Source organism: Heterocephalus glaber, unplaced genomic scaffold (assembly GCF_053883595.1).
Source record: "Heterocephalus glaber isolate CG9 unplaced genomic scaffold, H.glaber_assembly_v1.0 deba00000347, whole genome shotgun sequence".
Classification (NCBI taxonomy): domain Eukaryota; kingdom Metazoa; phylum Chordata; class Mammalia; order Rodentia; family Bathyergidae; genus Heterocephalus; species Heterocephalus glaber.
In genome coordinates, this window is record NW_028258143.1 from 51558757 (window position 1) to 51570760 (window position 12004).

At 37.4% G+C, this 12004-nt stretch overlaps 1 protein-coding gene across 11 annotated transcripts in view; it reads right to left on the reverse strand.

Annotated features, from left to right (window-relative positions):
- The window catches only part of Slc25a12 (solute carrier family 25 member 12), a 205610-nt gene that overhangs the window by 102086 nt on the left and 91520 nt on the right, over positions 1-12004 (reverse strand). For 3 of the 11 annotated variants that reach the window (XM_013076975.3, XM_087196434.1, XM_013076972.3), the window contains exons 1-2: positions 8531-8908; positions 7922-7975 (exon numbers count right to left, since the gene is read on the reverse strand). Coding sequence is in view for 2 of the 11 variants with exons in the window: in XM_013076971.3 (XP_012932425.1) it covers positions 7922-7975; positions 8888-8899 (66 nt within the window). In the remaining 9 variants the exon portion in view is untranslated. Of the gene's footprint in view, positions 1-5714; positions 5765-7921; positions 7976-8530; positions 9144-12004 lie in introns of those variants that run through there. The other 8 variants (XM_087196421.1, XM_087196424.1, XM_087196429.1 and 5 more) reach the window with 6 other exon arrangements.

Here is a 12004-nt window from a genome sequence, read left to right on the forward strand (position 1 = left end):
ACTAACTAACTTGTCTTTCAGCTGGATGGCACGCAGGTGCAGCATTCCCCATATTTTTGACCATGCCTTGTAAAGATGTAAAGAATACTTCCAGTACTGCTTTAGGAAGTGGCAAGAACAATGGAAAATGTGTGTTCAAAGTGAGGGGGAGTATTTTGAGAGAGAAAAATGGCAGCTTGTCTGATACTGTAAAAAAAATTTTAAATTTAAACATTTGTTATATTTTTTTCATTATACATTTTGATCACACTACATAGTTGTCATGATCTGTGTAATCTCTTTTAATTTGTAGGCCTTTTTATTGTCTCTCTTACCTCTACAAAATGAATTCCCACTTACAGTGAATTCCTCATCTAGTTCCTACCCTCACTAAATTCCTCCACCTTATCTCTATAAAGGTAAAACCTTGCGTAGGGCATAGCATGGCGCACACTAGGCAATTTCAAATGTATTGATGCCCAGGTCCAAGTCCAAGCACTGTCAAAAAGAAAAAAAGGATTGATTGATGGTAGAACATAACATGCTGTTTTAAAACACTAGGCTTCTTATCTTTTCAACTATTTTTCAATCCTTGTAATGATTCAAGGACACAGTCTCATTATGATGATATCCTTAATGTCTAAGACTTTTTTTTAATGAAAACATTAATAGTTTATTTACAATACTTTCTTAAAGATAAAGGCTATCATCTTCAATTCCTATATTCTGGAGAAATGGTGAAAATTCTTACTCAGAATAACTCTGCTGTGTGTCCCATACTGTTTATTTAACCCAATTTATGCTAAGAAGCCTTCTTTCAGTTTCAGGTTCTGAATAGGTTTAATTAATATTTTTTTAATATTTACCTGCTCAAAGTTTAATATATAAATTGAAACTATTTTTGTTTTCCTGTTTATTTCTCTCTCAACCAAGTTAACAACCTAATATCTAACCTTCCATATCTTTCTCAATGCTCATTAAATCATACACAAACATATGTGTATAAACATACATACAAAAACATAAAGTATGTTTACAAAACAAAATCTTGCTACACACACCTACACACACACACACACACACACACACACACACACACGTCTCCATCTTTTGTTTCTTTTGTCTTTTTGAGACAGGGTCTCACTAGGCAGTTCAGGCTATCCTTAACTTGCTATGTAGTCCAGGCTGGCCTTGAACTCACAGTGATCCTTCTGACTCAGCCTCCCAAGTGCTGGGATTACAGGCGTGCACCACCATGCCTGGTATTCCATCTTTCTTTTGTTACTTAATAATACATTAGAAATCCCCCCTCCCTCCCAAAAAAGAAATTCCCTAACCAGCTAGTGTAGACCTAAGTTATTACTCTTTAGTATCTGCATAATACTCCATGATGTAGTTATTCCATAATTTTTCTACCATTTACCTTTTGACAGCAGTTTTTTGAGAAAAAGGTGAGCACTTCAGTTAGTAAGCTTATGTGTTTATCTTTATACATATATTCTTTTGAATATTTTTACTTCTCTGGGATACAGATCCTAAAATAAGACTTTTTGTCTAAAGATTTTCATCTTTATTCCTTTCTTCCTACTTTCCTTCCCTCCTCCATCCTCTCTCTCATTCTTACTTGAATTCCAGGGGATCAAACACAGGACCTCACAGGGCTAGGGAAGCCCTCTATTTACTTTCCATTTTAAACCATTGCCAGATTGCTGTCCAGAGTCTTTGTTTCTACAAATTTTGTATGTGAACACTCGTTTCTTTCACATTTGGCCTCAGTAGATGTCATCACCCTTAATAGTAAATAATTATAACTAATATTGTGGTACACACTCCATATTTTTTCTGTGTGGTACCAGGGACTGAACTCAGGACCTTGCGCTTGTGAAGCAAGTGGCAGAAACACTGAGCTAAATCCCCAGCCCTTCACACTCCATATTTTTGAAAACCCAGCTCTAATGTAAATGCCAACAAAAAATGGAACAGTCCCTTGCTACAAGCCCTGTTTAATTCCCTATGCAGCCCTGGCCTACTATTACAAAAAAAAAAAAAAAGTAAATAAATACAAAGTGTGTAAACAAATATATGTTGAATCCAAGGATCTTTTCCCACTAAAAAATTAATATGTTATCATAAAAACCCTAAGGAGGGCCAGGGATTTAGCTCAGTGGTGCCGCTGCCTGCCTCGCAAGCGCAAGGTACTGAGTTCGAACCTTGGTACCAAAACCCCCCCAAAAAAACAAAAACCCTAAGGAATAATCACTCTTTGCTTTCTTTTTTTTTGGTACCAGGGATCAAAACTCTTTGCTTTCTATCAGCATCATCTACTTCTACTTATTCTCTTATCTACGTAAGATAGAAAAGATGCATTTTCACAAATTTATATAGGATATGATCTTTGTTACATTGGTGCTAATGAAAAAAGGTCAAAATTATATTGAGTTCTACATCTCAGTAAATTTTTGATCTAGCACACATGGTTATAAAACTTTAATATGTGTTGCTTTTATCATGATACATTGATAAGTGAAGAACAAAGCCTACCAACTAAGAACATTGAAGAGATCTTTTAAACATTCACTTAAAAGTTTTATAAATCTACTTTGCCACAAGGCACAGACAAGATTAAGTCTTCATCCTGATACTTTCCAGGCTTACAACAAACACCCTGTCATACTCCTGTTGTCCCCACCTCACCTGCCTGTGCAGTGCTTGTATTAGATCTTTCCGATACTATATACACCTGACGTAGCAAGATTGGGTCAGTGATAGTGTGTGGGTGAGAGAGGTGAAAGAAGAGATAAAATAAGAATAGTAGAATCTTAATTTGACAATTGGTTGTAAAATTAGACTACAGTCAAACACATAAGAATTCATTTGTTGTTCTCCACTTCCATGAATTTGGTGGGGGTAGAATGGGAAAAAGCAGAATCTTAGCAAATACCTTTTATTTTTTTTAACTAATAGAAAATATAGCTCATCAAAGCTTGAGAAAGAAAAAACACAGAAAAAAATTATCCTATCTCCCTAAACTCAATATAATGCTTTACTCATAAAGTCCTTATGAACTTGCACACATACTTGCACTAAACAGAGCTCTATTTTCAAAAGACTATTTCATTATCTTATAGAACAACTGACTCTTGAGCCACATTATGTGTGAAGTTTGACAGTAACCACGAATCTAAATTTTACAAAGAAAAGCTTTCAAGTATACTCTAAAATTTAAAATTAAATCTTCTCTTGGTAGTCTTTAAACAGCACAAGTGATCCTGAACTCAAATGACCCCCAAGTGCTACCAAAACCAAGTCCTAGTAACAGAATATTTTACAACTATGACTAACCCTATTTGTAAAACTCCCACTTTAAGCTCCTATGGAACTATTCTCTCTAGTTCTCGGCCTCCTTCCCACTTCAATTATGAATATCACCTGTAAATCTATCCCTAGGCCTGTCCTATTTATTTTACATTGAATCCTCCTAACCACAAGGATTCATCTACCACCTGTACACATTTGTATCTGTCCAAATCTGACTTTAACTTAGTGGGTTACATTTACTTAGCAATCAAATTCAACCCTACCCCCCAACCCCATGCAAAAATTCCCCAAATGAATGCATGATCGATTAACATCTAACCCAAAAATGCCAGGTTCACTATTCCTTCTTTACTTCTAAATTTAATACCAAATTCAATAGATTCTTTCCTTACAAAGTCCCTAGTATTGTCCTTCCTTTCCATTTCCCCAGCCATCAGACACTCCAGGTCATTATCTCCCACATGTATTATTTCAATAGCCTCTTAGCTGATCGCCTCACTTCCAATCTCTCCACACTTTATCCAACACACACAAAGAGCTGCCAGAATTCACCACTTCAATTTGCCCACTCAGAAACCCAAGGAGCCTCCCTACTGTTTCAAATCCAAACTCCTCAGCCAACTATTCTAGGCAGTTTTGGCATACAGACTTTTAATTGCATGGTGCCTAAAGTAATCAGATTTTTCTCTTTAACTTTTTAATAAAACACAGCTGCCATTAGCCCCTGACATATTTCTGTCTTTTAAAAATCACTCCCTTTCAAAATCCTACAAGGAATATAGTGTAAGGGTTAGGAGTATAGGTTCTGCCTCCTACTTTATTGGTGGGAATGTAAAGTAGTACAGCACTATGGAAATCAGTATGGAGATTCCTCAAAAAACCCTAAAATCAGAAATTCCAAGGCAGGCACGGTGGTGCACACCTGTAATCCCAGTACTCTGGGAGCATGAGGCAGGAAGATCACAAGCTCAAGCCAAGCCTGGGCAATCTAACAACTTAGTGAGAAGGTAAAATATTTAAAACCGCTGGGGATGTTGCTCAGTGCAAAGGCCATGGGTTCAATCCCCAGAATTAGAAAAAGAAAAAAAAAAAGAAAGGAAAAGAAATTCCATTCCTTTTGACCCAACTATACGTCTCCTGAATATAGTATATACGGAAAGAATTAAAGACATCATACTCTAACAATACATTCACATCTATGTTTATAGCAGCACAATTCACAATAGCTAAGCTTAAGAAACAGCCTGGATGCCTGTCAAAAGATGAAAGAAAAAATGTGGTATATGGAATATTATTCAGCCATAAAGAATAACACCATGCCATGTGCAGGAAAATGGGTGGAACTTGAGATAATCATAATAAGCAAAATAAACCAGACTCAGTTAAAAAATCACATTTCCTGTTATATAAGAAACTGAAAATATAAATAGATAAAATAAAGGAGAAATGATAGGAAACTAAAAGGTAGAATCTTGGAGATAGGGAAGAGGATCACAGAAAGGCAGGGAGGAAAGAAAGAAGAGGTAGATAACGGTATTCAAAAAGATCAAGATATGTTCTATGTATGTACCAATTTTTCAAAATAAACATCACTATTCTATATTATAAACATGTACTAATTGAAAAGAGAAAAGAAGAATCAATTCAATGAATTGAATAATTTCAGAAAAAATATTTCTAGATGACCCTGGGTTTCTACATTGTCTTCTAAAGCCATAACCAACCAATTATTTTGTTTCCATTTCAAATATGATAACCTGGAAGGTTTTTTTAATGACATGATTTTGTGTTTACTGTACTTTTTCAGCTGAGTTGCAATAAAGTGATAATATTGCAAAAGGAAATAAAATCTGGAATTATGTTTTTTTAAAAAGAGTACAGGTTCTAGAGCTGCAATGCTGGTCTATTCCACTTGTGAAATAAGTGACATTAACTCATTTAACTTTATCTATATAACAGGGATACTAAACCTACTTCCTAGGTTTGGTATGAAAATCACCATAATATCCTTAGAGCACTGAGCCAGTATACAGCACACTCTAAATGGCCGGGAAATGTTAGCCACGGCCACTATCACATGGCCACTCCGTTCTGGACAAGTCAATTCTGTTGCTCTACCATGTGTGAAGGCTACACATGTGCCTTCAGTATTGTCTCCTCAACACAGACCATGAGAGCTGGCCGCTGAGAGGAGCCAGTCCAACCACAAGTCTGCCATCGTTCAAGGCTTGGCTCCATTCCCTATTTGAATTATTCAATTTGGTGTTTACTATTGAACTAAATACAAGCACATGGGACACAACAAATAATCCTTATAAATATCTGTCAGGATAAAAAAAAAAAAAAAGAAAGAAAGGGAGAGAGAAGGAGGAAGGAAGGGAGGGGAAGAGGGGCTGGAGATATGGTAGAGTGCTTGCCTATCATGTTCAAGGTCCTGGATTCAAATCTATATACTGTATCTCCAGCACTGCAACAAAAAAAAATTGTTGGGTAAATATGTTTAGTGCTAAAGAAATATATAGTTACAATGTATTTTGTCTTCTATTATATCTAAAATATTGATAAATCATATGCATGTATTATAAAACTTTTTGTAAAAGGACCCAATAGTTTTAAGTAACTATAGTTTGAAGTATTTAAGCCAGGAGTAAATCAACATAATATTTGGTAACTGTTCTCCAGTGGATCTACCTACCTAAACTGTACCTTTCTAGCTGCTTTGTAGCTTCCTGAAGGTAAGTATCTATGTTCTTTCTCTCATCTATTAATAATGCTTCAATCAATGCTCTACACTTAGCACTAAATATGGAGTTACAAAATTCCACAAGTTTTCAATATAAAAATAAGTATATCATCAAAATAACGTGAAAGGGGTTGGGGGTATAACTCAATTGTACAGTGTTTGCCTAGCATGTGTGAGACCCTGGATTTGATCCCCAATATTACAAAACAATTAAAATTATAATATGTAAAAAGACACTGATAATATGCAAAACATTAAAAGAAATGTAAAGATTTAAAAGTTGTCAACCAGCAAAGTTCAATCCTGGCCTCTCTCCTTATACCTCCAACCACTCCCCCTGCAAAAAATTCAAAAACAAAAAAACCCCACAAAATTCCATACAGAATCACTAAGTTTTTCTCTATGGAATGTTTAAAGCCAAAAGGACCTCAATTCTCATTCTTTCTGTCTCACTGAGTCTACCTGAGAAGATAAAATCAGGAAGACTAAACAATTAGTCTACAGGTACAACAGCCACACAGATGAAGACCTGGGAAGTAAGCCAGTGTTCCTCGGACCTAGACCAATGCTCTTTTCACTACATTAAGCAACATTTCAACTGATTTTTTTCATGTCTACATAATCTAGAAAAGAAGATTAACTATCACATGAACTCACAAAACAATTGAGTCTGATCAGATGACATAGTGCTGGTGTATTTTGGGGAATGCTCAAGAATACTTGTGAAGAACAAAGATTTCAAGCCACATATGGAGCAGTTCTACTGTAATTATTTTTGTTGTAGAAAAGATATTTCCCTTAATAGATTTTATAAAATTTAGGATTGCCATTTTTACTAATTCTTTTTGCTTTGTTTCGTTTGCAATACTAGGAATCAAACAGGGCCTGTGCATTCTAGGCAAGTGCTTACCACTGAACTACATCCCCAGCCTTTACTAATTCCTTTTCATGAACTACACATACATATGGCCATCTACACAGCCTCCTCCCCAACAATAGTTTAAGAAAACCACATGTCTTAGATTAAAATGTCATCTATTCCAGGCTCATCAGCATTTGTTAGAATCTGTTCCTAATTATAGAATCACAGACTTTTGGAATAGGAAGGAACCTTAGAGGTCACCTTCCATTTTACAGAGGAAAATAATACCCAGCAGGAATCTGCCAAAGGTTAAAGTATCTACACAAGAACTCAAATCCAGAATACAATTTCTCAAAAGAAATTTTCAGAGAAAAATAGAATATTTAATGAAAAGAACTTTAGAAATTTTTAAAAAGAAAGCAAATGAAAAAACTAAGCCAACTTTTTAAAAAATCTACAGCCAAGTCACTAATCCTAAAAGCTTAGCAGAAGTTTAGATCTTTGCAAGAATTTGAGAGAGCAACATTTCATAATGAGCCCCCAAAGCCCTGTGAATATAATACAGAGGGAGAAAAGAAACATAACTTAAAATTAGTTATCATATTCTTATCTCTGTAATAAATTACATAGAAAATTGTTCTTAAGTGGGCAAACTTTATGCAACTTTCAAGGAAGACAGCATTTTAGTTACCCTATCAATTATACAAAAAAGGCTAATACATTTCAAAATATTATCTTGGTCTTAGTACTTATGGGAAACTGGAAGTTCTTTTCAGTCTACTTTTACATATCTTAAGTCATATAAGGAAAAATAGTCTCAAGAAAATCATTTACCAACCCTTAATATAAAGGAAAACTTTTAGTCAAACATTAGTAAGAGAATTATAAACTATGTTGTCCAGCCATGTTTGCAAAAGTACATGAAAGCAGGATATTCCTCAAAGTTAAGGCTTGAAAAGAACTATTGTACTCTCTTCTGTTTTTTCAGTAAAAAAAATACACTAGAGAAATTGATTTACCTGTAGGAATATGTTTCTTAACTCATGAGGATCACCTCGCTTGGTAGTCTGCACCTGAAAGGAGAAAAAAAAAAAGCTAGTTAATGCTTCACTAAAGACTAGTGCAATCTCCTTAGATTAGAGTTCACATCTGCTAACAATCAATGCTCTTATCTTTTTAAGGGCATTAATTTAAAACAACCCAAAAGCCCTAACTGCTGATAACAACTGTCAAATTGGAGATGTGTGACTACAGAGTGAAAGAGCGGTGTAAATAGCCTAAGATAGGGCAAATTACAGGCGGTGCTTCCCCTGAGCTGCAGTGGAAAGGCTACTTTATTCCACATCTACTAGCAACACAGTAGCAACTACCAAGCTGCAAATCAAGAAGCCCACAAGAGTGGAGCAACAGATTTAAAACACCCAAATTAACAGCATGGCCTAGCAGCCTTCCTTCCCGATGGAAACCAGTAATAGCATATAATTATCTCGATGCCCCTCTCTTTCCTCATCCAACCAAAACACGGCAGCCGCCACAAATAAAATACTTTTAGCATCCTGCAACCTGCACCGCAAATGTCAACCACGGCCCTCCCGCTGTATGGAGGCCCCAAATTACCCAATACTCACCCCCTCCCCCACCGCAATACACTGATGCCCTAGGCAGCCCCGGCTTTTCTTGCCACTTGCTCTCCAACTTCGGGCTCACAATCCCATGTGCCTAGGACAGGGCACTACTCTTCCTTCACCGACCCGTGGTCCTCACCAGCTCCTCCAACTCACAATCCCTCCCCTGCCCCTCCCCCAGTCGGGTATCCTCTTCCCTCCGCTACAAGCCCTGCAAGCTCCCCAGCCGCAAGCTGGAGCCCCAGGACGCGCTCTCTAAGAAGGAGGCGAAGAAGGAAATGGCAAGAGGTTGGGGGCTGCAGGCAGGACCCTTAGAATGTCTCTTATGCAATAAAGGCAGCTGCAGAGAGTTGGAGTCACCTTGACCGCCATGCTGTGCTCGGAAGCCGGGGACGAGCGAGTGAGCGAGCAGGGCCGAGCTGTCAGGGTGCGCGCGCGTCGCCTCCCCGGCCGCGCCCGCCCTCCTGCTCGCTCGCCGGCGCCGTGCGCGCCCTATGCAAATAAGCCGGGACTCGTGTGCGGGGCGCGGGCTGCGGCTGGGGAGCGGGCGGCGGCCGTCGGCCGTCCCGGAGCCCGAGGGTGGCCGGTGGGAGCGGGGTCGACCCGGCCACTGCAAAATCTGGAGCGCAGGCTGTGGAATTCCGATGCCCGCGTGGTTGCCACTGCTGAGCCGCCGCCAAGTTTCCAAGGCCTCGTAGTGGGTGTGGCTTGGGGCACAGGCTGCGGCCAAAGTCATTTTCCCCGAGGTTTAAAGGAACACTTGGGGAATATTGAGCAAGATTTCAAAGCATCAAAGAGCATATCCCATTAATAATAGAGAATTGGTGACAGCTAATATCAAATATTGACGAAGAAAGATTAAGAATCACTGGGGAAAACCTAAGTAAAACATAACTTGAGAAGTACGCCCCTAAATTGGCATGGAGCGAATAAACTTGGAACATTTTTGCTTTGTGCGCTATTGCAAAGGTTTATTAGTCGACTAGCTGGACTTTTCTAATCGCCCAAATCCTTCAGGCAATGAGATAGGATATATCGAATACAGAAAAATTTTATTTATCTTAGAGCTGGTACTGAATCCTTTGCATGGAAACAATTCTGCACTGGCTTCCTAGCTCTATCAAAGAAGTAATAGCTCTACCTTGAACCAAGATAATGAATGTCTCTGTAACCATAGTAGGCCACATATTGATTCACTCAGACATTTACTGAGCATCTGTTATATGCCGGGCGAAGTCCTGCTTGTAAAGAATACCAAGACTTTTAAAAAGATTATAGCCCCTGCCTTCTAGGAGGTTACAGATAGATATCAGAGCTTTCCCACAACATCAACCACATGTAGATTTTTTTGTTTATGTTCTTAAACAAAGTACATTCCTTGTTTAAAAAAAAAGAAAGTTCAACAACTTCAGGATTTAATTTAGCTCTATAATCACTCAAGACAAATTACACTTAACCAGAACCCACCATAGTAATCCATAGGGATAGGTACCAGATCACCCCCTCTTACATTTCCAGTGTTGAATCTCACATGAGGCTTCACATTTCTCTATACTCATCATACTGGTGTTAAATATCCAAGTTTACAAGAATGAAGAGTGACAAATGGAAATTGTTGGTAGGTAAAGTCGCATTACCAGTGCTCCCAAAATGAGCTTTTCTGATACAGTTGCTCTGCCACTGTGTCTGTTCAAAGTGTTTTGAACACTAACATTGTGTCCTAGTTGCATCTTGTGTTTCTCATATTGTTTTTTATGACGTTTCTGTAAGTAGGAATGTCAAAAAAGTTTATAATGTTATTTTACAAAGGAAAGATGTTTGGTTAATACCTCGAAGCTCAGCAGTTTGAATCAAAGTATTTGAGGGAAGAAAGGAAAGCCTTTGGTATTTAAGAGTATTTTCTATAGGAACACATTGTGATTGACGAAGTCCATATTATTGAAATAAAATTTAAAGTTAAATGCCCAATCCTAGAGAGGAAGATAACTTTACATTTAAATAATTAAATAATTACAATAATTCATCAATACAGGTATTAGGTCATCATAAAAATTTTCTTGATTAAGAAACAGCTGACTTTTGAGCAACTTCAAGGGCTTCATTGCTGCTGACCTAGTTTCAATGGGGATTTTATATAATTCTTTAAAATTAAATAAGGCTGCCTTGTGGAGAAGATGATAGAAGAGCTCAGCTACCCTAAATAAATGTGAATATTGCTAAATAGTTCATCTATCCAAGAACAATAATTGACAAAAAGTTTGTATTGTATTATAGGCCCTAATGTAAATACTTAATTATATTAAGATTTGTACTAGAGGAAATACACAAAGTATTAAAAGAATACAAAAGCATATAATAGAGATCCCAAAAAGATTAAGCAGGACACAAATAAGTGGAAAAATATTCCAACCTTGTGGATCAGACGAATTAATATTGTTACTACTATACTACCTAAAGCAACACATAGATTCAATACATTTCTTTTTTCTTTTTGGGGGGGGTACCAGGGATCGAACTCGGGACCTTGTGCTTGTGAGGCAGGCAGCAGAACCACTGAGCTAAATCCCTGGCCCTTCAATACATTTCTTATGAAAATCCCAATGGCATTCTTCAGAGAAATAGAAAAAGAATTCTAAAATGTGTGTGGAATCACACACACACACACACACACACACAATAACAAATAGCTGGTTCAATTTTAAGGGAAACAAAAATCAAAGTCAGGGCATCACATTTTCTATTTGAAATTATATTACAAAACTATAGTGATCAAAACAATATGTTACTTGCATAAATGCAAACACACACCACTGAAACAGAATAGACAGCCCAGAAATAAATCCAAATACGTATAGTCAACTAATTTTTAACAAATGAGCCAAAAGACACAATGGGAAAGGATAATCTCTTCAATAAGTGGTGCTGGGAAAACTTCTACATGTGAAAGAATGAAACTGGACCCTTGTCTTACTTCATGCACAAAAATTCACTCAAAATGATTTAAAAAAGAAAACTAAATCTAAGACCTGATGCTGTAAAACTCCTAGATGAAAACATAGAGAAAAGGTCATTGGCATTGGCCTTAACAACTTCTTGGATATCAGGCCAAAAAACTGAGGCTATAAGAGCAAAAATCAGGGGCTGGGGATTTAGCTCAGTGGTGCTGCCACCTGCCTCACAAGCACAAGGACCCAAGTTTGATCCCCGGTACCAAAAAAAAAAAGCAAAAAGCAATAAGCAAAACTACATCAAACTGAGGTGCTTCTGTTCAGCAAAGGAAACAACTGACAAAAGAACAGGCAACCTATAGATTAGGAAAAAAGTATTTGCAAACCACATATCAGATTTATAAAGAACTCATACAATTCTGAGGTGGTTTGGATTTGAAATGTCCCCCAAAAGCTCATATGTTGATGAGTTGGTCCCCAGTGTAGCAATATTCAGAGGGAGAACCTTCAGGAAGGTGACTGGATCATG